The sequence below is a fragment of the Epinephelus fuscoguttatus genome, linkage group LG21 (genome assembly GCF_011397635.1).
Source record: "Epinephelus fuscoguttatus linkage group LG21, E.fuscoguttatus.final_Chr_v1".
Taxonomy (NCBI): domain Eukaryota; kingdom Metazoa; phylum Chordata; class Actinopteri; order Perciformes; family Serranidae; genus Epinephelus; species Epinephelus fuscoguttatus.
Window position 1 is genome coordinate 12,131,866 of NC_064772.1, and position 22,012 is coordinate 12,153,877.

Genomic DNA, 22,012 nt, shown 5'->3' on the forward strand with positions numbered 1-22,012 from the left:
TTATTTTTTTGTCAAGGTTATGTAGCAATGCAGTTGAGAGAGGGAAAAATTACAGTCTTCCTGCAGAATATCATTGTGTATCAGAGAAACTAAAATACCATTTGGAAACTTGTGACATAACTGATTGTTGTATTGATCTGATCATGACAGGGAGACGCTACAGGTTAGGTGGGGTTAAAAATTTTCACTAATATCACCATGAAACTTCCTAGTTGATTATTTACATTACAGGAGCGGAGTGTAATATTTAAGGAGATTTCCTGGCATCTAACAGTGAGGACTGCAAACTGCAACCAGCTGAAACTGTTCCTGGTTGGAATTCTATCAGTGTTCATTGTTCGGTAGGTTTTTACCGGGAGCCGAATTAGCCAAAGAGGTCTCCTCCTCCAGATAAAACCAGATAAAACACTGAATAAAGCTGTTTCACAATACAAGTCACTGTTTCTCTGACGGTGTTCAGCTTGTCGCAGAGGGGTTGCTGGCCCAGCACCTGCCAATGTGTGCTCACCTTTTATTTCTAATAACTTATTGCATGCTCACTTATTTCTGATCCAGACGTTTAGGACATTTTTACCAGGAGCCGAATTATCCACAGAGGTCTCCTCTCCGAAAACAAACAGACAAGGTGATTAAAACCAGAAAAAACACAGAATAAAGCAGACTGATGTTACAAATAAGTGTTTTTCTAGAGCTGTTTGGCGTGACAGAGACAGGCTGTTAGCCAAGCACCTTCTAATGTGTGCTCACCTTTTTTCTCTGATAACTTCAGATCCAGATGTTCAGGAGGTTTTTACCGGGAACTAAATTATTCACAGAGGTATCCTCCTCTCCAAAGCAAATGGATCCGGTAATTTAAACCGGTGAAAGTACTGAATAAAGCAGTTTCAGGCTTAAAAAAAAAATACGCAAGGGACTGCTAACTGCGGAGGCCAACGCAAAAACGCAAAAGGCTCTTTGTAGACCAAGTGTTAGGTTTGTCCATTCCGTGCTACTGTAGAAACATGACAGTCCAATATGGCAGACTCCATGGACTAGGACCTGAATCCCATGTAGATATAAATGGCTCATTCTAAGGTAACAAAAAGACAACAATTCTTATTTCCAGGGGATTCTACAGTAAGGAACACATGGTATTATATTATATTTCTGCCAGTGTACCCCACTATATCCTGCACACCTTTAAGACAATAATTATACATTTCAAGTTTCCTGAAATGTTACATTTAAATAAGCAAATGGTGCACTGTCTATTTGTATGCACTAATTTGAACACAGTTCCAGAACAGAAAACCAGATTCAAAATTCTTGTGTTGTAATATCAGAATCAACATTGTTTTTTTTACAGAAGGAATTTAAGATATCTCTTTTCATTACTCCATAAAACAGGACACACTGTCAATGGCCATAAAAAAATTAAATTCTCACCATAAGGAATAAATGTTATATACATTAGGCTATGAATGATATGTGAAAACCTTCAGAATATAGATTGGAACAAAACTGGAAATTGTGGTGTATGTAAGTGCTACTGGAGGTGAGATTTAACTAATTAAATATGCACTCATTTGCATATAGTTCCAGAAAGAAATCTGAACTAAAATAAACCCCTAAATTGGATGTTTCTGCTCCACTAGTCTTGAAGAAGACATGTTATGGAAGCAAAAAAGCCCAAAATCTCAAAATTGACCAGTGCATAAAAAAATGTTTTTACCTGTAGTATCTTTACTAAAAAAAGGCAATGACAGATACCAGTAACTCTACTTCTGTGGCTTTCTGAGCCACATAACAGGATAGGCGGGTAGAGGGTGGAGGTGAGATTTAGGGAGGAAAGGTGAATAGAAGGAGAGGGTGAGGGAGATGAAGGAGGGAGGTTTAGGGAGGAAGGGGGACTTACTGTGGTTCAACCTGAGCTGAACAACTTGCAGCTTCCTTCACCTTTCTGTCACTGTCACACTTCCCGTTGTTGTGCATCCAGCTCCAAAATCCATTCTTCTTTTTCTTCTCCTCCTTTTCTTTCTCCCCCTTCTCCTGTGTGTCTTTCTTTTTCATCTCAGCCATCTCCTCCATTTATTTCTTCTGCTGCATTTTGCTCGGTCTTCTTGCGAAACAAGAAACTTCTTTTCTTCTTCTTCATTTCCAGACAGAGCTCCTCCAGTTCATTCTTCTCTTCCTCCAGTTGCTTGTTCTCTCCCTCCATCTGTTATACCTCCGTCTCCCAGGTCTTTTTTTTCTCTGCCATGAGAAACAGGAGTTCACCTACTTTGCTCCACAGCTGGTTTGAGAGCTCAGTGACCTTCAGGGAGAGATCGTTCCTCTCCTTCATGAGGTCCAGGATTCTAGTGTCCCTCTCATGAATCTGCTGTTGATGGTGTGGCAAAGGCTCTCCCTTTCCTTTAGGGATTCTTTCTTGAAATCCACCAGGTCTTGAATCTCATTTTCATCTGGTAGATCTGCTCGTGAGCACAGTCAAGTTCAGCTTGCAGATGGAGGGAGTCTTTGGGAGGTGGCTGACAGTCCTGCCGACTGCCTTTTTTTGGGTTCTTTCTTTTACCCATGGCACAGTCTCTAGCAGACGGTAGTTGTCTGTCGAAGAGTTTTCTCTAGCAGACCTGAGCTGTCTGTTGTAGACTGTAATTGTCTCTTGTAGAGCACAGTTGTTCGTAGACTGTACTCACACACTTGTGTGTAGCTGATACCAGATGAAGTGACTCTGTTGGGATCCTGAGGTGTATTTACTGGTTTCTGAAGAGTTCTGGAATGCGTGTCACTCCTTTGGTTGCATTCTGTCGGAATGTTTGAATTAGAGACACATAGAACACAAACATTCTGACAAGTTTAAAAATGAATAATAATTTTTAAAAAAAAAAAACATTCAGACAGGTCTTTTTGTTTGTTTTTGATTTTTTTGCTGTAGAATTTAAAGGTGGGAGGAGCTACTCCAGGCACCCCTGCTTCCTGGAATTCTTTCATTTTTCCTCCCAGACAATTTCAGGTGACTGACAATTGAAGCACCTCTATAATTTGAATCTCCGTGAAACTCTCCAGGTTGAATCACCAGAATAAAGAACAGAAATTGCAGGGTGCCCAACAGCTCAGTGATTAAAGCGGGGGCGTCCCATGTACGAGGTATCGTCTTTACCGCAGTGGCAGTGGGTTCAGTCTGCAGCCCTTTGCTGCATGTCATCCCCTCTCTCTTCCCTCTTCACACTTGAGACTGTCCTGACTAATAAAGGCAAAAATACCCCCAAAACCTTTAAAAAAGATATATCAATATATATATATAAAGTGTGTGAAAGCATCTGGTTTCAGCAAGGAGCAGCACAAGTCCCGCGGCAGGCAGCCGACCAAGAGGGCTGAGTTAACTCCCGAAGTGCTTATTTGCATGAAACGTACAATTACAGAGCTTTAAAATTCTGTTTCATGCACTCTAATGGTGGGTTACACTGATGGGAAAACTGATTTTATCATCTGCATCTTAAATCAATTAACTTTGGGACTGAGTGGGAATCCATTTCTTTTAAACAAACAAAACAAAATGTGCCATGCTTTAGGGCAACACTGACTAACTGATTGTTTCCTGATTTCAGTCTGAAACACTGATGTAATTTTTGAAATAAGTTCTGCTTTTCAGAGTTAAGGTCTGTGTCTAGTACAGTTTATGCAAAACACTCAGGTCTTGGTAGTCAGTGAAGATTCTAGACAAGCTCCATTTTCTTACAAAGGTTCAGTGTGTGGGATTTTGGGGCATCTATTGGCAGAAAATGCATACAGCCTTATATTCATCACAATATTTTCATTAGTTTATAACCACCTGACATTAAGAATCGCTGCGTTTTGTTACATTAGAGATAGAGGACAAACTGTGGGCTGGCATCGGAAAAATAATTGCTTTTCATACTGTAATATATTACTGAGAAACCACTGGCTACTTAGGAGATAAAAATATTTTAATATGCTATGGTGTTCTTAATAGTCAATGGTAATGTAAAGTTTATGTGGAACCATGTAAACTACTCCAACTCCTCTCTTTTTCTTTTTAACAGTATATTAAAGAGATCAATGGGATAATGGCTTTTACCTGGTTTCACCTCATCAGTGCACCTCGTGAAAAAATTACCTGTAACTCATATTGCATACTGAATGTTCTCTGAGCGCTCTAGGACCATCTCAGTTTCATTATGATGAATAACGACACATAAAAACAGAAGAAATCAACATGACTACTTGAACAAGCCCAATTACTGCATCTCCTCATAAAAGACAAACATCGCAGCAATCAGACCTTAACTAGCACGGGTCCTCAATCTCAAGCATGCAAACAATGTAGGGATGGATAGGGCGGGGTATATGAAATATTCAGCCACTGTATACTCATTATTTCGCTGGAGCACTCAGCATGGTGTAGCCTGGCTAAGTGGTGATTGATTGCTCGGGGCCGGGGAGAGGGTGCAACAGACAGAGACGGCAGATACTGTATGCACAAGGAGGGAAAAAAGGCTTCTGAATATCTCAAGGATTTTTATGTGGGACATTTCCATGCATGAGGCAGTAAAAATAAGACACAGCACGCAGTGTGATGCCACTATGACAGGTTTTTAAAAATTAAATTATCTCTGTGGTGTGAATAAAATGAATGGAGCAAAGATAAAAATAAGTCCAGTGCACTGGGAGGCTACCGACGTAGGTTTGATTGCCAATAACAGTTATTTTGAACAGATCTTCAGTGTCTTTGAGTGGCTGCAGTTGCACGCCCAAATAATACAATTACTCATTGTTTTCTCTGGCATCTGACTACTGGCAGGGTGTAAAAGCAACTGAAACAGACCATCATGTCAGGCTAAGACTCAGATTTGAAACCCTAACTAACCAAATCATTTTAATTCTGTTTGCTGCATGGTGATGGTGTTTCATCCTGCCTTGAAGAGCAAATAAAATCATTTTCCTTTAATTGACTAATAACTGTTAACAATAAAACGTTAAATAAATATTTCAACACATGAATGCAATGGTTAAAAGGGGTGCAAATTCACCAACTGTTCAAAATAACTGCAACAACACGAGATGTGTTAAGACACTGAAAAGCTTGGAAAACAAACTAAAAGCACCAAACAATTATACAAATATCACAGGGTGATCGTGCCCCCCCTTGATGGACTTGAACTAGAGGGTACTTCAATTACACATAACCTTTTCACAACAAAATTAGGGCATATACGCAGGTTTTTAAACACAGAAAAACCTGCTAAATACAAGCAAAACAATAATTTCCCATTGCATGTAGACCAGGCTGTGTACAGAGCTCTACAGTACACATGTATGCCTTTTTGTTTTATTTTTGGCATGTCACTTTCAATGTCACAAACCAAAAAACAGGGTTAGTAAACAGTAGAAAGCAGGATGGAGGCCAGTGAAAATGTTACAGTAGTTAGGTCTTTTTTAGTATATCTGTTTATGGTTCAACATTTTGTGAAATTAGCTTATTTGTTTTCGTGTTTTGAGCAGGGTAGAAGATCAAAACCACTCTCTATGATGTAACTGACCTGACATGACTCCAGCCAGATGACCCGATATGACTCTGACAGAGTTTTGGTAGGTGAGGAGAAGCAATTGCTCCCAGAACTGGTTATCTGAATACCAGGAAACAGCAGTCTAAGTAACAGAAAGCACCTTTTATGTTTGCATTGGAAAGCTGTTAGGTGTGTGAACTGAAACTGCTTGTTTGACACTGTAAATTGTCATGATGTGCCAATTCTTTGGCTTTCTTGCAAGTAAACCCTCAAATGTCCAATCCTATGTGTCTCCTGTCAGTCTGTTATAGGGCCAACAAGGGCTGAAGAGGGCCAACAAGGGCCAAAGATGCCAGACACACTGCAAAAACTAGGGTAATAGATGCTCACTTATAGCCCAATGACAATGAGTTGATAGCTGGCTGGTTTCCCCAATGTCCAGTCTTTGTGTGAAGCTAAACAAACCAGCTGCGGGCTGTAGCCTTAAATTTACTGGACACACGCTGTGTAAGAGTAATGTGAATTTTCTCATCTAACTTAGGGCAATTAACCACAGTCCCATAATGATCCCAAAATCCTGAATAATTCCTATAAGATGACCTGTACTTGTCTCAAATTAAAGCCACACTTTAACAATTAATAATGTTGATGAAACTGAAAATATGGTTGCCATTTTCAGTCACCTTACATTTCGAGGAATTAGGATACCATGCACTTATACTTCAGCTTAATAATGAACATGTGGAATAAAATAATGTTTTACAGCTTGATTACAATAACGGAACAAAATTATTTGTAAAATGTGTTTTATCTCATACTTCAATGCCAGCAAGCGAGTAAAGACACCAACGCTCATACAGCGTTATCTGGTTCTGGTTCTGGCTAGCAATATTTTAATATCACTAATGCAAAAAATATTAACAAGTTATTTATTTTGAGGGGCACCTTTTGCTGTCCTTTTTGTCTATGTGAAAAAGTGGTTGCCACTGATGGCAACTGAAGGCCAAGTTGCCAATTTTTCAAAATGGTTTCCAATGGTTTCCGATGGCAACCAGGCAATCATTTCTGAGACAGATGAGTTGAGCAGAAATGATTCACTTTTTCATCATTATTTTTCTTGATTTCTTGGAGTTAAATGTGTTGAAATGTTTGCTTTTAGTGAAGCCCCTGACTGCTGCTCAGGTCACACTGAAAGCAGCATGAACAGGCTCCAAAGTGAGTTTTGAAAGTCAGAAATTCAAACGTCAGACAAAGTGATCCCTAAATTACTGGTATTGATCAGCCGCTCCATCAACGTCCTATTACAGTCATTTTGTGCTCTTTTTAACTCTTCTTCAAAAGCAGATGCACAAACAGGTGAATAATGTGTTTTTAGGAGACAAGATGACTTCACATGACACAAAATAAAATCCAACTAACTACCCCTGTCATATGATTTCTGCGGCTAAAAGCTGATAACTCCAGCCATCTGCCAGCCTCGCTTGATTGCTCGACAAACAAATGTAGCCAAAGGGGAAACACTCAGTATGATGGATTCCAGTGTGCCTAATGAAATGCTGCTGTTGTGAGCTGGCACCGCTGAGAAACTGTGGCCCGCATAAAGGTCACTATAAATCAAGTCCCTCAGCCCCTGCCACACGCATTTGTGATTTTGCAAAAAGCTGACCCCAATCAAGTGCATAAATATCCCACAAGTATCCACAGGGATGAATTTCAAAATACAAGTGCAAAGGTGGACCACTCACTTTAAATGAAGATTCTGTGCACAGATGGTGCTGAAAAAAAAAGTGTTGATCTGCAGAAAATTAGCTGACAAACACCAAGATAATTGATTGATGAATAATCATTTAGAGGGATTGGCTGGACCTTTTGAAGTAGGGATTTATGAGGTACTTATCCAAAGTCAGTGTATTACATACAGTAGATGTCGGTTAGCATCCTCCATGCCCCCCCCCCAATTCAAATGGATGGTGGCCAATATATATAATATAAAGCATCTGTTTATGGTCATTTATTACAGACTTTTAATGGTAATTCTCACCCACATCTTTATTTTATGGGACGCATCAGTGAAATGAATCAATCACCCCCCATGGTCTGTGATAATGCACCAGGTATTGAGCCTTTTGGCAAGTGCAGACCAGCTTTCACTGCGCATGTGTTGCAATTCCATTGGTGTGATGTGAAATAAAGCCATGACTTCTCCTCTTTGCACAGAAGCTGAGCAATCTAAACAACAAAACATATTTTCGCAACTTAAAATAGTTTATATCATCACTTTAGGTGCACGTTATATAAAATATTTTCACTGCTTAAAGCAGACAGCCCATTCTGACGGGGAAGCTGCTAAAGGCCACAGGTCACCATCTATGCTTTCAACAATACCACCAGAGTCCATTGACAAAAAAGGTAATTTAAGTTCAGTGAAAAAGAAGCTGCTGGTCTACCGCTGCTTTGATCACCTTGTTTGTTTGTGTTATTGTGTGACTTTGGCATTTACAACAGTTAGTTCAGATTCACCAAAATTACACATTAACACAAACAAACTAACCTGTCAAGGCAGCAGTAGACCAGCAGCTCCTGTTCTCAGCTTTGTTAAATTACTCTTTTTGGAGTCTGGCTTTGAGGAGAGCGTTACAATGGCTTCAGTTCCCTATTGGAAATCGCTATGTGACAGCACAGTAAATCAGTAAAAAATATTTCAGATATAGCATACACTTAAGCTGATGGTGATTTTTTTAGGTGGCTAAAATACATTTTATTGCTGCCCCATCCACAGCAGTACATTGCTTAGCTTCTGTGTGAGTACTCCTGCCTATTCCTCCAAACTGGGGTTGTGCCGACCAACATCTACTGTATGTAATACACTACCTATTGATGAGTACCTCATACAACCCCACATCGAAAGATCTGAACCATCCCTTTAAGTCATTTATCAAGGAAATAAACAAACGTTTGGTTTTAGATTTTTAAATTCAACCCAGTCTCACTCCGAAGTGGTCAAAATCAGGTGTTTGGGCTGTGACTTGTGGCGTCAGACACTGATGAACAAAGCTGTCTTTTACGTGGCCGTTACAGTTTAATGGTGCTTGGCAATGTCAGTGAGAAACGTGGCGGGACAAGAATGATAGCGAAGGCGACGAAAGTCTGAGTCGGGCGGTTGGGAAGGGGTGGTGGATGGGTCCAACAAACACCAACTTTTAACCAGGAAAGCGGTGCTCATTTCCTGTAAGATTATAAATTCAGTTCTGTTCTTTTTTTCCTAAAACCACCCACGTGTTTTTGGAAAGAAAAAAAAAAGTCAATTAGCGGTGTTATACCGACATAGTGCTTTTATTTTGAAAGAGACAGTATGTGAATGGTAAATTTCCTGTGAAAACAGAAGTGTATTTTGAAAGAAGACAACGCATGTAATAGGCAGACCTTGACACAGCGTTCAAGAACGTTGTCTGTGGACATGGAAAGTCCATGACCAAATATCGATATGTGACAAGGTTGGAGTGAGAATGTGTTGTTAAACTCAGTATTTTTGTGGGGTTTCTTTTTCTACTTTACATGACTAAATCAAATACAGCTGGGTTTGTGACTGCTGAGCCAACAAAACAAGTACAGATGAAACTGGTGGGACTGATAATGGACATCATTCACTATTTTCTGTCATTTTAAAGACTAATCAATACATTCATTACTCAAAATATTAGTCTATAGATCATTAGGTAATAAAAAGAATAGCTAGCTGCAGCCCTGTGTAGCTTTTCCATCACATCACCATACTGTATGCCTTAACACCTTATCCCAGATCTCTTTGATATTTTTGAAAGCTTCAGAGCGCAGCACAACAATGTCAAAGGAGCTGTGATGGTAATGCTGACTCACTCACTACAAGACAGCGGTAACAGGTGCACAGATACCAGATGTCTGGAAAATCACGGTGCAGGGTGCAGCAGGCATTGCACAGCAATCAATAAAGCAGCATGCATGCGGAGGTGGACAAACAGCGCTGTGATTTCACCTCTTCTTCACGTGGTTTGAAATGGCCGGGCATGAAAACAAGTGAAGTGAGCTATTGACATAACACCCACAAGTTGGCCCGGAGCCATGAAGTTTGTATTGAAAAGGCATTAACTGTGTAGTGGAGCACTGAATCATGCAGGGTGGTCCTCCATCAAAATGCACTCATCAGCCTGAAGGCGCACACGCAGTTGTAATACACCACAAACAGCTGTTTGAGGTACGAAACAGAGGCATTCACCAGTATGTAAACAGGACCACATCTGCCTCCAGTCTGAGCTCTGGGGAAAACATAACAGGCAGCAAATTAGGCTGATGTCCAATAAAGGTGGCAGTTTGTACACGGACCTTATCACTGTGGAATAATCTGTAAAATATCACCTGTCAGGGGATCAACATTATCTTTTAAAAGTGACTGCCATCCTGTCAATCAGCTTTTAGTTACTAAAACTGAAATATAGTTGTGATTTTTAGTCACCTTATATTTTGAGTAATTAGGATACTATGCAGTTGGACTTAAGCTTTATGCTTAATGATAAAAAAATGAGATTTAACATAATTTAAACACTGTTTGAGGGACTAGACAAATTAAGATGAATTAAACACAATAGTTTGCCAGTATAAGCAATCTTACAGCACGACCTTGATGACCACCATAATGGTAATCAAAATACTCATTTTGAAACCATAATTCTTATTCAGTTCCGATTTAGAAGGGCTACAAGTTGATATGTTATGGTTAAGACACATCCGATAGCAAGAATATTTAAAGAATTTATCTCAAAAGTACAAAGTACCTGAGCTCCATTTCCACCTTTTTGGAAACCAGGAAGTGAGACAGAAGTCCTTGTGATAGAGCGAACTCCTTTTACAGCTGATTAAATAATGTGTTTGTAGAAATCTGACTGAGTTGATAAAAATCTGGGACACATCTTTAAAAGGCAAAGATTTTCACAAATGTATGATTATAGCAGTACATTTTTATACTGATGTTATCAGTGTGTACTGTTAGTTTAGATTTTGAACACTTTTGACACGTCTTTTTAATTGTTTGAAGTTTTCCATTTTAGTTTGAAACCACTGCGTTTTTTGCACAGGGCAAGTTTTGAAGTTAAAGAAATTAAAGCAGTTCAAATATTTTATAAATCATGTTTTTATCCTAAAAAAAAAATCCTTAAAAATAACAATTCACCCCAAAAAATGAATTAGCTAAATTTTCAGGATTTTTTTGGTAGAATTGTCCATTAAATTGGCCATTTGTTTACGGAGTTGGTGTGATGCTGTCTCTACAGGGAATGACAGCACTGACAGATTAACAATAGCTTAGCTGGCTTTTCTAAAATCTGAAAGCTGAAAGCAAATATCCCAGAACAACATTATATCATCAACAACAAAAAAAAAAAATGTCATGTAGTCCAGGATAGCTAGCATCATCTACCTCCTGAATGCCTGATCCGTTCTTGAGCTTGTCAGGTCATTTATGATGTCGACAGGTTAGTCGAACATTTTACCCCACAGTCAAACAACTTAATTTGCTTCACAACTGTCTCTAAAACAGATGCCTGTGCACATGCAAACAACCACACCAATTTAACGTGCAGCATTATCTGGTTCTGGTTCTGACTGTAACGGTCATATTTAGATGAAGACATATTTATTCTGGGGGCACAATTTGCTGTTTGCTCTCCCTTTATATTATATGTGAAAAATTAGTTGCCAAAGGCCAAGAACTGGTTGCCAATTTCTCAAAATGGTTGCCAATGGCAACCTGGAAACTGTTATTGTCAAGCCCTGGCTGTTTAACATCTGAGGACAGCCTTGGCTGTTTTCTCTTTTATGAATATTATCAATATGGAGGAATCATACCGTGACAATATAATAGGGGTGGTAAACACCAGAGGCCCAACAGTACAATATTATTATATTTACAACAAGATACCATATTATTGCGATTTTAAATATATTGTGGTATGTTGAGTATTGCGATACTATTTATTGCAATATATTGCTTTAGCTTATAGCTGTATATTTCGGCCAATAGGTAACAAGAAACTGCAGTGCAGAAAAGCCAAAGTATTTGCTTCAATATTCAAAAGGTACAGTAACAAACAATAACTTGAAACCAAATATCCCAAAAGTGACCTTTTAATACTTCTAAAGTTGAGACAGCTTAAATTGAATCTTTGTATCATGCAGTCACACACACTTTGAAGTTAATGAGACAATGGAAGCCGTCACGGGAGGAGCACAAGTGTTTACCCAAACTGAGGACTCAAACCCGTCTCAAATATAATAACCGTGACAACAGGACCCGTCCCGGTTTGTGTTTTGAAAGCCTCTCCTCTTTTACAGAGATAAATCTCCCACTCCGTTCTATATTTTTTTTTTCTTTTTTCATTTCAGCCCAGAGAAACAAATCATTAGTTGTTCAACAACACTGCCGTCTGCACCCTTGAAGGAGGATGTTTTCCATGTCAGGGAACAATTAGACACAAATGGAGTGAAAGAGCTGGAGAGAGAACATCTGAGCCGATTCAGGATGGTCTCGCACTTGTGCCAGAAGCCATACATTTGCAGACATCAAGCACACGGCGCTCCTCACACTGTATAGCAAGTGAATGGGTGAGATAATAGCCTATGTATCCCATGGTAACATCTTTGCTGTCATTACCCCCTAGGCGACTGAATGCAGACTAGCTGCAATTGCCTGTGCAGGCATAACACCTTGGGGCTGTTTTGGCATCTGTTTTCAAGTGCTACCTGTTTCACTGAATACCCAACGGGCGACAAAAATGTCCGTCATTTTGGGTGGTCAGAAATCCCGCTGTGCGTATTCTCCCTTGTTATGAGACGACTTCCTACTGAGACACTACAGTTAGTCTCCGTCCCCATGAGTATGAGCTTATTGCGCAGGAAGCAATCATTTGGTGCAATAAACCCGTCATGCTACTGTGCTGTCATGTCCTTTCTATGTTGCCACATGTTAATTAAACCCTGGAGGTTGAATAATTTTACAGCTGATTGAGTCAATAAATCAAACAGTGACTTCAGGGATATAAACACGAGTACATCAATAAGGCAATGGAAACAATCGACTATTTTCCAAATGCAGAAAATGAAAAGTAGTAATCTGTTTTTCTTTCTGTCTGGAGGCAAGGTAAGCGCCCAGAGAGCTACAGTACAATGAGGCCTAGCTCAGTTCTGGATTATAAATGTGTAGATCTCACTGAAGAGGCCAAAGTGGATCAACAAATGTCAAGAGTCTGGCAGCAGACTCCTCTCAGAAATAAAGCCAATGTGGAAGTCTTTTTACAGCAGGTGCATTTCCACTGTTGCTCCAACTGAGGGAAGCTGGTTGAAAGAAATCATGATTTTGTTGCCAGTTTCAGAAGAATGGATGGGCTGTTAAGGGGTAGTTTGGATGATCTGGGGTTTCTGTTTGCTTTGCACACAACATCTAAAGCAGTAGTCTGATGTTTGGGAAAATGTGTGCTTTCTAGCTGAGAACTTAATGTTTCATCTGTACAAAAACAAATGTCTATATCTCTCTAACTTTAACTGAATTATGAAGGTTTGCAAACAAAGTATGTGGATTTATGTCATGTATATGTCTCTGTAGTTGTGCTTTATGCAGCTGTGGTCAAAGAGGAACATCCATCTAACCGCACTTCCCATCCTCTAAAGACAGAAGACCACACACAGTTATTACTACTTTCATTAAAAGATCTGTACGTCTTCCACCTCTGCATTAGCTTAAAGTCATGTGTAGTCATCCATTAATTTAACTCGATTTCTCACCGGACAAGTAAGTCTCCGGAGCTGTGACTCACCAGTAGGGTTGGGTACCATTCATATTTGAACTGATACAGATACCTGTCTCAGTGTCTGGAATAACGGTACCTTTTTGGGTACCTTATTCTCTCTGTAATAACAAAAATGTAATTTTTGAACAAGCTACAATCAAGCTGTTCTGTTCCTCTGCTCTTTTGTGATCACACAGAAAGCTAACTTTGTGCCTGTCTGTCTCTCGCTCTCTACTTACACATGACTGACAAATATGCAGAATAAGCAAGAACTTTAAAACACAATCACAAACTGCAGTGGAACATGATTATTTCTAAAATGAAATAGAAAAGAAAATAGACCAAACGCCAAAACCCACTGGCACACAGTGATAGTTTCAGCTCACTGGCTGAATTCCTGACCTCAGGGAGCTTTGCAGTGCCTTCACCCAGATGCACTCTCAGGTACCAAAATGTAGCACTGATTGATTTAAAGGTAGGATCTGGAGGATTTTCAAACAAAACAAAATACAGACATATACAAATTAAATCCTGCTTAATCATCACCTATGGGCTTGGGTGACTCTGTTTGCAGAGCTCCTGCCCTTTAACTGTATTTTGATGTTTCTGTGAGTTCGGACCGCTTCTGGGCAGAGATTTCCCCAGCCAGCGAGAGAGCGCAGGTGCCATGCCCGAGCGTGTCCGAGCGTGCACTAGCGCGAGCCTTGCCTGAACCTCTTCTGTGAAGCCTTCTTCCATACCTCCGGGCTCTGTACACCCGGGAGAGTTGAGCCTGATAGGAGGGGCCAAATTTGAATGTGTGTTTACAAACAGCAACTGGAAAATCCTCCAGATCCTACCTTTAACATGAATTGGTACTCTGTAGGACTTGCATAATTCAGTCGGTACCCTTGAAAGTACTGAGTTCGGTACCCAAACCTACTCACCAGACAATGTCTTTTTAGAATGTCTTCCTAATGACCCAAATGTGGGTCATAGCCTATAGCTCCAAATCTTAAGTGCTATATCGTAGGAAACTGGACTTGCTTGAGTTTCTTGAAGACGTTACACCTCTCATCAAAGAGACTTCTTTAGTTCTAAACTTCATTTAGAGTTTTGCCTGCAATATAGCACTTCAGATTACTATGACTTAGATGACTGAGAATCTTCACCAAAGTATAGTTCGATATTTCTTGTTCTCAACATCCTGTCTTCGACACACATGAGAAACAGCAACAGCAAGCGGTGAAGTGAATTGCCAGGGGGGCAGAAAAGAAGAGCTGCTACGAAAGGCGAGACGTAGAAGAAGGAAGCAAGTGGGGGGCGGCTTTTTGCATCTACTACAGCATGCAACCACCCCCGTCGGTCTTGGGGGTTGTATATAGAAAATAATAGAGGCAGCTGTTTTTGCATGCCTTTGGCTTATTACTTACATGAATAGCATGGTTAAGAGGGATACTGTTTCACAAACAGTCCAGAACTACTATATGAGCACAAGGTGTGTTAAGAAATTGAGCAAGAACTGAACAATCAGGAAAAAACACTGGGAGTTAATGGCAGACCTTTGTGAACTCTTCAGAGGATATCTCAATGAAACAAATGGACAAGGATGCAGGATAAAGGTGATATCACATTCAATATTTCGCTAAAATGTGGGGCTCATCCTCAACTTACTGCTCAAAATCTGCCATATTTTTACACTTTGTTTTTGTATGAAAGTCAAGTTTCAATGTGCTGGCAGCTGTTTCCCCTGTTTCCAGTCTTTCTGCTAAGCTGAACTAACTGTCTCCTGGCTGTAGCTTCAATTTTAACTGACAAATATGAGAGTGGTATCAATTTTCTCACAAAACTTTCATCAAGAGAGCAAATATGCATATTTTCCAAGATGCCCAAGTATTTATTTAAGGCAGAATGAACTGTGTTGGCTGTATAAGCCTACTTTAACCTGTTATCTCACTCTTACCTAAAGCTGTCAGGAAAAGGATTTAATTAAAAAAAAGACTACACTGAGCTGCTAGTACATCATGAGGATTAAGATGGAAGCGCGGTAACTGTAACCTTCAAGAGGGCTTCTATCAACACCTCAATCTCCTCTCTTTCAGATGGATATCACATCTTCAGGTCTGTTTACACTGACTGCTCCGAGCCTCCAGATTCTCCCCATATTCAAAACTTTGTGAAATGTAAATAGGACCGCCACATCAACTGCCAACTGGAGTGAAAATATTCACTTTATCTCTCACTCAGCACAAGTGATTTTCTGATTTGGAAATTGACCAAAATCCTCATGATAAACACTCGTGTTTACTTTTCATTATGCAGGGATAAAAGAGATAAACACACTCCCCGCACAAAATAAGGCCACGGGGAGGAAAAGACCGTCTTCAGTGGAGGAACCATTTAGAAAAAGCCTGACTCCACACAGCTGTGGCCCACATCTTCCAAAATGGCCTTGAGTGTTTGCAGAGCACGGCTTATTCAGCTATAAATAAAGCAATCATGGGGCAAATCGAGAAATTAGCATTAAACTCAGCTGCTCAGGACAAAGTTGATCAGAGAATCAGTGTGGTCATGTTGAGATATCATCAGAAGAGGGTCTGAAGGCATGGAATAATGTGGTAATGCACAATGAAGTCTAAATATCTGAAGAATCAAACGCCTTAAAAAAGTCATGATACTGGCCCTTAATATCTGACAGAGTCCCACAGGGACATTTGGTATTCACCCCGCTCATACATCCATATAGATGCCTGCAGCTCCCAGCAGAAGGACAGCCAGGGTAATATATCCTGCACCTCGCAGCTTTAGATGCAGTAAAATATTAATGGGACCCTCCTTGGGCAAAAGGTTACCTCTGCCCTCAAAGGCTTCACGCGGCAAAGCCAAAACTCAGCAGTCATTATGATCGGCCCCATAAAAACGGGACAAAACTTTCCAACTCCTTTAACTATGATTCATATCCTCACGGGCATCGTTAGCTCGCGCGTTTGCAGACAGAGGGGTGCACGTGAAATCAAAAAAAGGGCGTGAACTATCAGAAATCACCTCAGCGGGTTAAAACGCAACCCAAATCTGAAATACACTAATTTTCCAAACGCATCACTCGTGCGCCAAAGCGCGTCTCTGTTAGAAGCTGGGTACTTCCTGGAGATTTTAATAAGGATCGACATCGTTTCATCGGCGTCATGCAAAATGTGTGAAAAGCCACCTTACCATTACGTTGCCCTGCATCTTTGCAGTCTCGATCAGACTCTTCTCCTTCATGTTTCCTGTCTCCGCGGCTCCGATCTGCTCCCGAAAGGTTCAGATTTGTAGACTTTGAGACAGCTGGTGTCAGCTCTCCGTCCCCGCCAGTTCGCTGCCAGACCCTTAGGTAGTGAGCCGGTTCATAAGTGGGTGGGCTTACAACCGAACGGATTGATTAAGGAAAAAAAGGAAAACAACGTGGGCTCTCCTCGGTGTACTGTTAAAAATGAAGAGTTCTCCTCCCTTGCATACAAAACAGTAAATCACAGAGAGGTGGAATAATGAAAGCGGAGAGGGAGATAAGTTTGAGTGGTTAATGGACCACTCGGATCAGCGCTGAGGATGATGCGCAGGAGATGCTCTCTGTTAATTTCAGAGACACAGAAAATCCCTCTTCCTTACATTGGTGTCTGGGGAGCTGCTCTCTGTGTGTGCTGTCCACGCTGCTGTTGTTGGTAGGCCTGTCATTTAAAAATGATGGACAGCGATGGCAATAAGCTTTAACCTACAGAAAAACTGATGCCGGTGCATTTACATGAACATCAGGTGTGCATGTCCTCCCATAAATTTGATCTCTGTCTAGCTGCTTATGAATGATGGACTCTTATGCGTGGTGAATGTTGAAACTTAAAGGAACACTTCACCCACACAATGATAGTTTCTATATCAATTGCTAACTCCATGTTACTTTGAACTTGTGAAGAAAACTGGTTTTCTTATATGCCTTTATGGTGAACAAAGAATCCAAAAAACAAAGAAAATTTGTGATGAATTGGAGTCATAGGGGTCCACGTTTAACAACAGCAAAACTATAACAAAACATCTGCTTACAAACTCCATACAACCCATTCAGTATAATCCAAATCCAAAATCATGTCTCAGTACTTCCCAAACGCATGCATTTTTGCAAAAAACAACCTTTTTTAAGGCTCTTGCACAGAGGTGTCTTCTTCTCCAAAACAAATGGACCAGGGGTCTTATTTATAAACACTGCGTACACACAAAATGAGGTCTGAAGAAAGCGTACACCACTTCCCATGGAAAAGTTGTGATCTACAGAAACAGACTTGATGGCAGAAACTTTGAGCCATGCTTATGAACATTCTGGATATGGGGAAATTGGCAATGCAGATGGTGATGTGGAAGCCTGATTGTAGAAATTGTTGATTATTTTTTGGCGCATGCCATTTTTGGCTTTTGTCCATACGTACATTTTTAGTATGGATCCTATGCACTGTTTTGGCGATTTAAAACGGTAAAAAACACAGATAAAGCAGTTTCACGTTACAAATTAGTGTTTGTCCGACAGTGTACACATATCGGAGATGTGCCGCTAGCTCAGCACTTGCTAATGTCTGCTCACATTTTTCTCTAAAAACTTATGACCCAAGGCCCACATTCGCAAACATTCTGAGAACTTTCTCAGAGAGCTCCAAACTTAGCCTAAACAATTTCAGTAAGAAGTCGTAGCTTAGGAGCAATTTAGGAAAGTTCTCAAAGCAACTCTGGGCGAGGAAGGGACAGAAACTTTTGTCTTAGTGAGGTGGTGTGGTTGACCCTGTTGCTAGGTGTGATGCATTCTTTTAGCAGATGTGATTGGTTGTCACAGACATGCCCTTTTGTGAGCCTGCAGGGCATGGTCACACCGTGGAAATTAAATGAACTGCTGACTGTGAAAGTGTTGTCATTGTTAGTGTGATCACTCTGCTGATGGAAGGTTGAGACAGACCCAACTCATCACTGCTGCTCTGTTGCATTTTTCCAGTTTCCCAAATATCTTAGTATTGTGATTATTTTATTTTTGGTGTTATAGCGTTATTGCGTTGGGTGTGAAATGTGTGTGTGTGTATCCCTAATGACATTAACCACACATATTAACCCCACACAATCGAATCTGCAGCATTTCATTTACTCCCTGTCATCCAGCATTTGGAGAATATTTCTTAGTGTTTCTACCATTTTCTCCTCTGCTTAGGAAACTCTTAAGACTCTTAGAATTCCTCCTCTCTACTCCTGACAGTTTTTCACCATAGGAGCTCTTTCAAGGTCTATGCTCTGTCAATCCCTTTTATCTTAACAAGGACTTGGTCTTAACCTCAAGGAGAAATTCCAAGGAAACTTTACAATTCTCAGAATTTTCTTAGAGTAACTCTTATGGCACCAGATGTTCAGGAGATTTTTAGCGGAAGCCAAATTTTCGCAGAGGTCCCTTCCTCTCCGAAACAAATAGACCCGGTAATTTGAACTGGTAAAAACACTTGAATAAAGCAGTTTTGTGTTTTCAAACACTGTTGTTGCAGAGGGGCTGCTAACCTCAGTGACCAACTCAAAGGTTCCTATCTAGAGCCAGTGTTTGGTTCGTCCGTTCTGGGCTACTGCAGAAACATGGTGGTGCAACACTGTGATTTCCGTGGACAAGAACCAGTCCCTATGTAGTAGGGCTGTAGTCTCCTGGTCGACTAGTCGATTATTTGGTCGATATGCCCTCATCCGACCAAATTCTCATTGGTCAAATAATCACTGTGTTACTTTCATAAGGAGCAAAGTGCTACATCAACAGCTTTGCAGGATTAATCCATTATTTCCTGCGGCGGGGGGGACAGGCTAAGTTACCTGTGAAAATGGGAGTGTTTTGAAAACACCCCCGTTGTTGACAGAAAGTTGAACTCGCCCACCCTCACGGTCTGTGTCACGTTGACGCGGGTACCCGCAAAAACAGCTGATTTGCGGGTGGTTTTTAAAAAAACATTTTTTCCCGGTTCGGATCTGGGTGGAAAAAATAACATGCAGGTCGGATCGCGGGTTTTAGATAAACACATCAGTCATTAGTTCAGCAAACTACAGATAACTATCTTGGTCATTATTTACTCTCTGAGGATCGCCTCCGCTATTTCGTAACGGTCATTGGTTCAGCTGTTTACACGCGTTTCACCATCTAATAACACAATTTGTGATTGGACGACAGAATCAACATGGCTGCCACTGTCTAACAAGCGCCAATTCCAAAACAGTAAATAATTATTTAGGTATTTGAGAAATAAGTGGATAAAACATACAACTATCACTTTATAATGTTTCTGAAGTGTTTCCCTGATGGATTACTTCTCTCCTCAATGGATTCTAAAAACACATGACGGCTCGTAACTGCTGAACGTCGTTCTGGACAGAAAGTAAGTCTATTTTTACACATGTAAAGTTCCTTTACATAGATTAAAAGTTTAAAAGCATTAAACGTAACAAAAGAGTGCTTTTACACTCGTATGGGAGAAGAACACAGAGGGTTGATGATGGAGCTGAAGTCAGGTTTTTATTGTGAGAGCTGCTTCATTCAGGTCGTTGTTTACTCACTGGCACCTTAACTGTGGCAATATGCTGTTCAATATTCAGCCAATATGACCCAAAATGATTACTTTAAATCCGGGTTATGGGTCAGGCTGCGGGTCGTGTTTCAACGGGTTGGACCGGGTTGCGGTACTAATTGGCCTGATGCGCGGGTTTTGCGGTTCGGGTGCGGGCTTGTACGTCGCCAGGTCGGGTCGGGGCGGATCTTGAAAACTGGACTCGTGCAGGACTCTGGTGTGATTTATCTATTTTAGCTATTTAGCTATTTTAGGGATTTATACTTTATCCTGGCTTAATATGAGCAGAGGAAATCTACGCTCGTCGCTAGGCTAATTCATACAACATAAAATGCCATAGGCTGGTGCTAATAACGTTAGCATGTTGTATTTGCTTGGAAAACGTGTTTAGTATAAGACAGTTTTTTTTGGCAGTGAACTTTGTGAGTGGTAATGGAGCCAAACTGTGTGCTGTAAACTTTGTTAAATGTTGCTGTTGTCCCTGGTTTTACATGAGAAGAGGAAAAGATTGCTAGACGCTAGGCTAATTTACACAATGTAAAATGCCATAGGCTAGTGCTAATAACATTAGCATGTTGTATTGGTGGGGGAAATGTGTCCAGATAAAGACAAGTGTTTGTCTGTCAATTCTGCGATTTACAGTGAAGCCAATTTGTGTACTTGTGTTTGAAATTGTCTCTATTAAGCCATATTTAATGTGTGTTTTGATTCAACTAACGTTAAACTTTACAGCACTTAACAGAGTCCTCCTACGCCATAGCATTTTGGAGATGTAACTGCAGTGACAGACACACCACCACACAAGTGAAAATAACATGCAGATCTTTTTTCCCACGACTAATCAATTAGTTTTAGATTATGAAGGACTTTAGACGACCAAGATTTTCTTTGGTTGACTACAGCCCTACTATGTAGACATAAAGGGCTCATTCCAAGGTAATGAAAACACAATGACTATCAAGTGATTATGCTAAAGAAAACATACTTATTATACTATATTTCTGCCAAAATATCCCCTTTAAGCCTACACACTGGACCTTTGAATAGTAAGGATTACATGAAAATACGAGAGTTTAGGAGGTACCAAGCATATGACTGGATCAGTGAGACTTGGATTATGATGTACAAGTTGTGTGAGATCTTTTGATATAGTTTTGCCGTTGTTAAACATGAACTTTTATTCATCAAGAATTCTCTGTTTTAGAATTCTTTGTTCACTTGTGGTGGCATGCTTCATGAATTCAACAGAACACAGGGTGAGTCATTGATACACTAGTCTCTATATACAGACTCTACATTCAGTGAATGTAGAGTCTGTAGGCAAACCCCGGAGATCTTGCCTCCAGAAGAAGAGTGGAAGAGCCCTGGTTTCCGGTGCTAGGCTCTTGGTAGTCCGCGTGATATTGATCAATCACGTTTGAGCCAGCTGCAGTTGTTGCCAGGTTAAACGGTCCGTGCGGTGAACTAACGAGGCAGAACATAATTGCCATCACTGCAAACTCTGAATCCATCGCAATGGTTCAGCATATTTACTTATTATATAAACAGAAGTCGGAAACGGAAATTTGCCTCCTCAAACCGGAAAGCCAAAAAATCGGGGGTCTGCTCCCAGAGGCTATATTGCCGTCTGCCGGAAGTCAGACGCCGAATACAGCCAATGGGTTCCAAGAATGTTGATACACAAATGGTCATTTTGTGGGTGACGTATTCCTTTAAAAGGGCACAAATGAAGGGAAATTATCTTATGAGCCTGTGGGGGTCTTTGGTGATCTTCGTGACCTGCTTGTTTCTTAGGCTACTCACTTTATATAATTGTTTTGGATTATTTTTAGAAACTCACTTTACTTCAAAGTCAGTGCTCCCATAAACTTTTCAATGTCCACTCTCAGTGTCCGCAGCACAACCTTGTATAGCACTGATACAGTATCCACTGTCTACAAACACTATCAAACTTTTCCAATTTCCAACTTGCTTTCTCTGTACAGTCCATACCAGTGGTTCCCAACATGGAGGTCTGAATGCCCAGGGGAGTCGTAATATAAATTCGATGGGTCATCAGCTGATCTACAGGAGAGGAATAAAAGAAGAAACATGTATTCTGCTGCAC

General features: G+C 40.5%; 1 protein-coding gene across 3 annotated transcripts in view; it reads right to left on the reverse strand.

The window, feature by feature from the left end:
- Positions 1-22,012, reverse strand: part of LOC125882060 (dipeptidyl aminopeptidase-like protein 6) — a 341,554-nt gene that overhangs the window by 285,783 nt on the left and 33,759 nt on the right. The window contains exon 1 of one of the 3 annotated variants that reach the window (XM_049565695.1): positions 16,514-16,858. The exons of the other annotated variants lie outside the window; for them this stretch is intronic. Within the exon in view, the coding sequence (XP_049421652.1) occupies positions 16,514-16,564 (51 nt within the window). The 5' untranslated portion in view covers positions 16,565-16,858. Of the gene's footprint in view, positions 1-16,513; positions 16,859-22,012 lie in introns of those variants that run through there. 3 annotated transcript variants of the gene reach the window in all.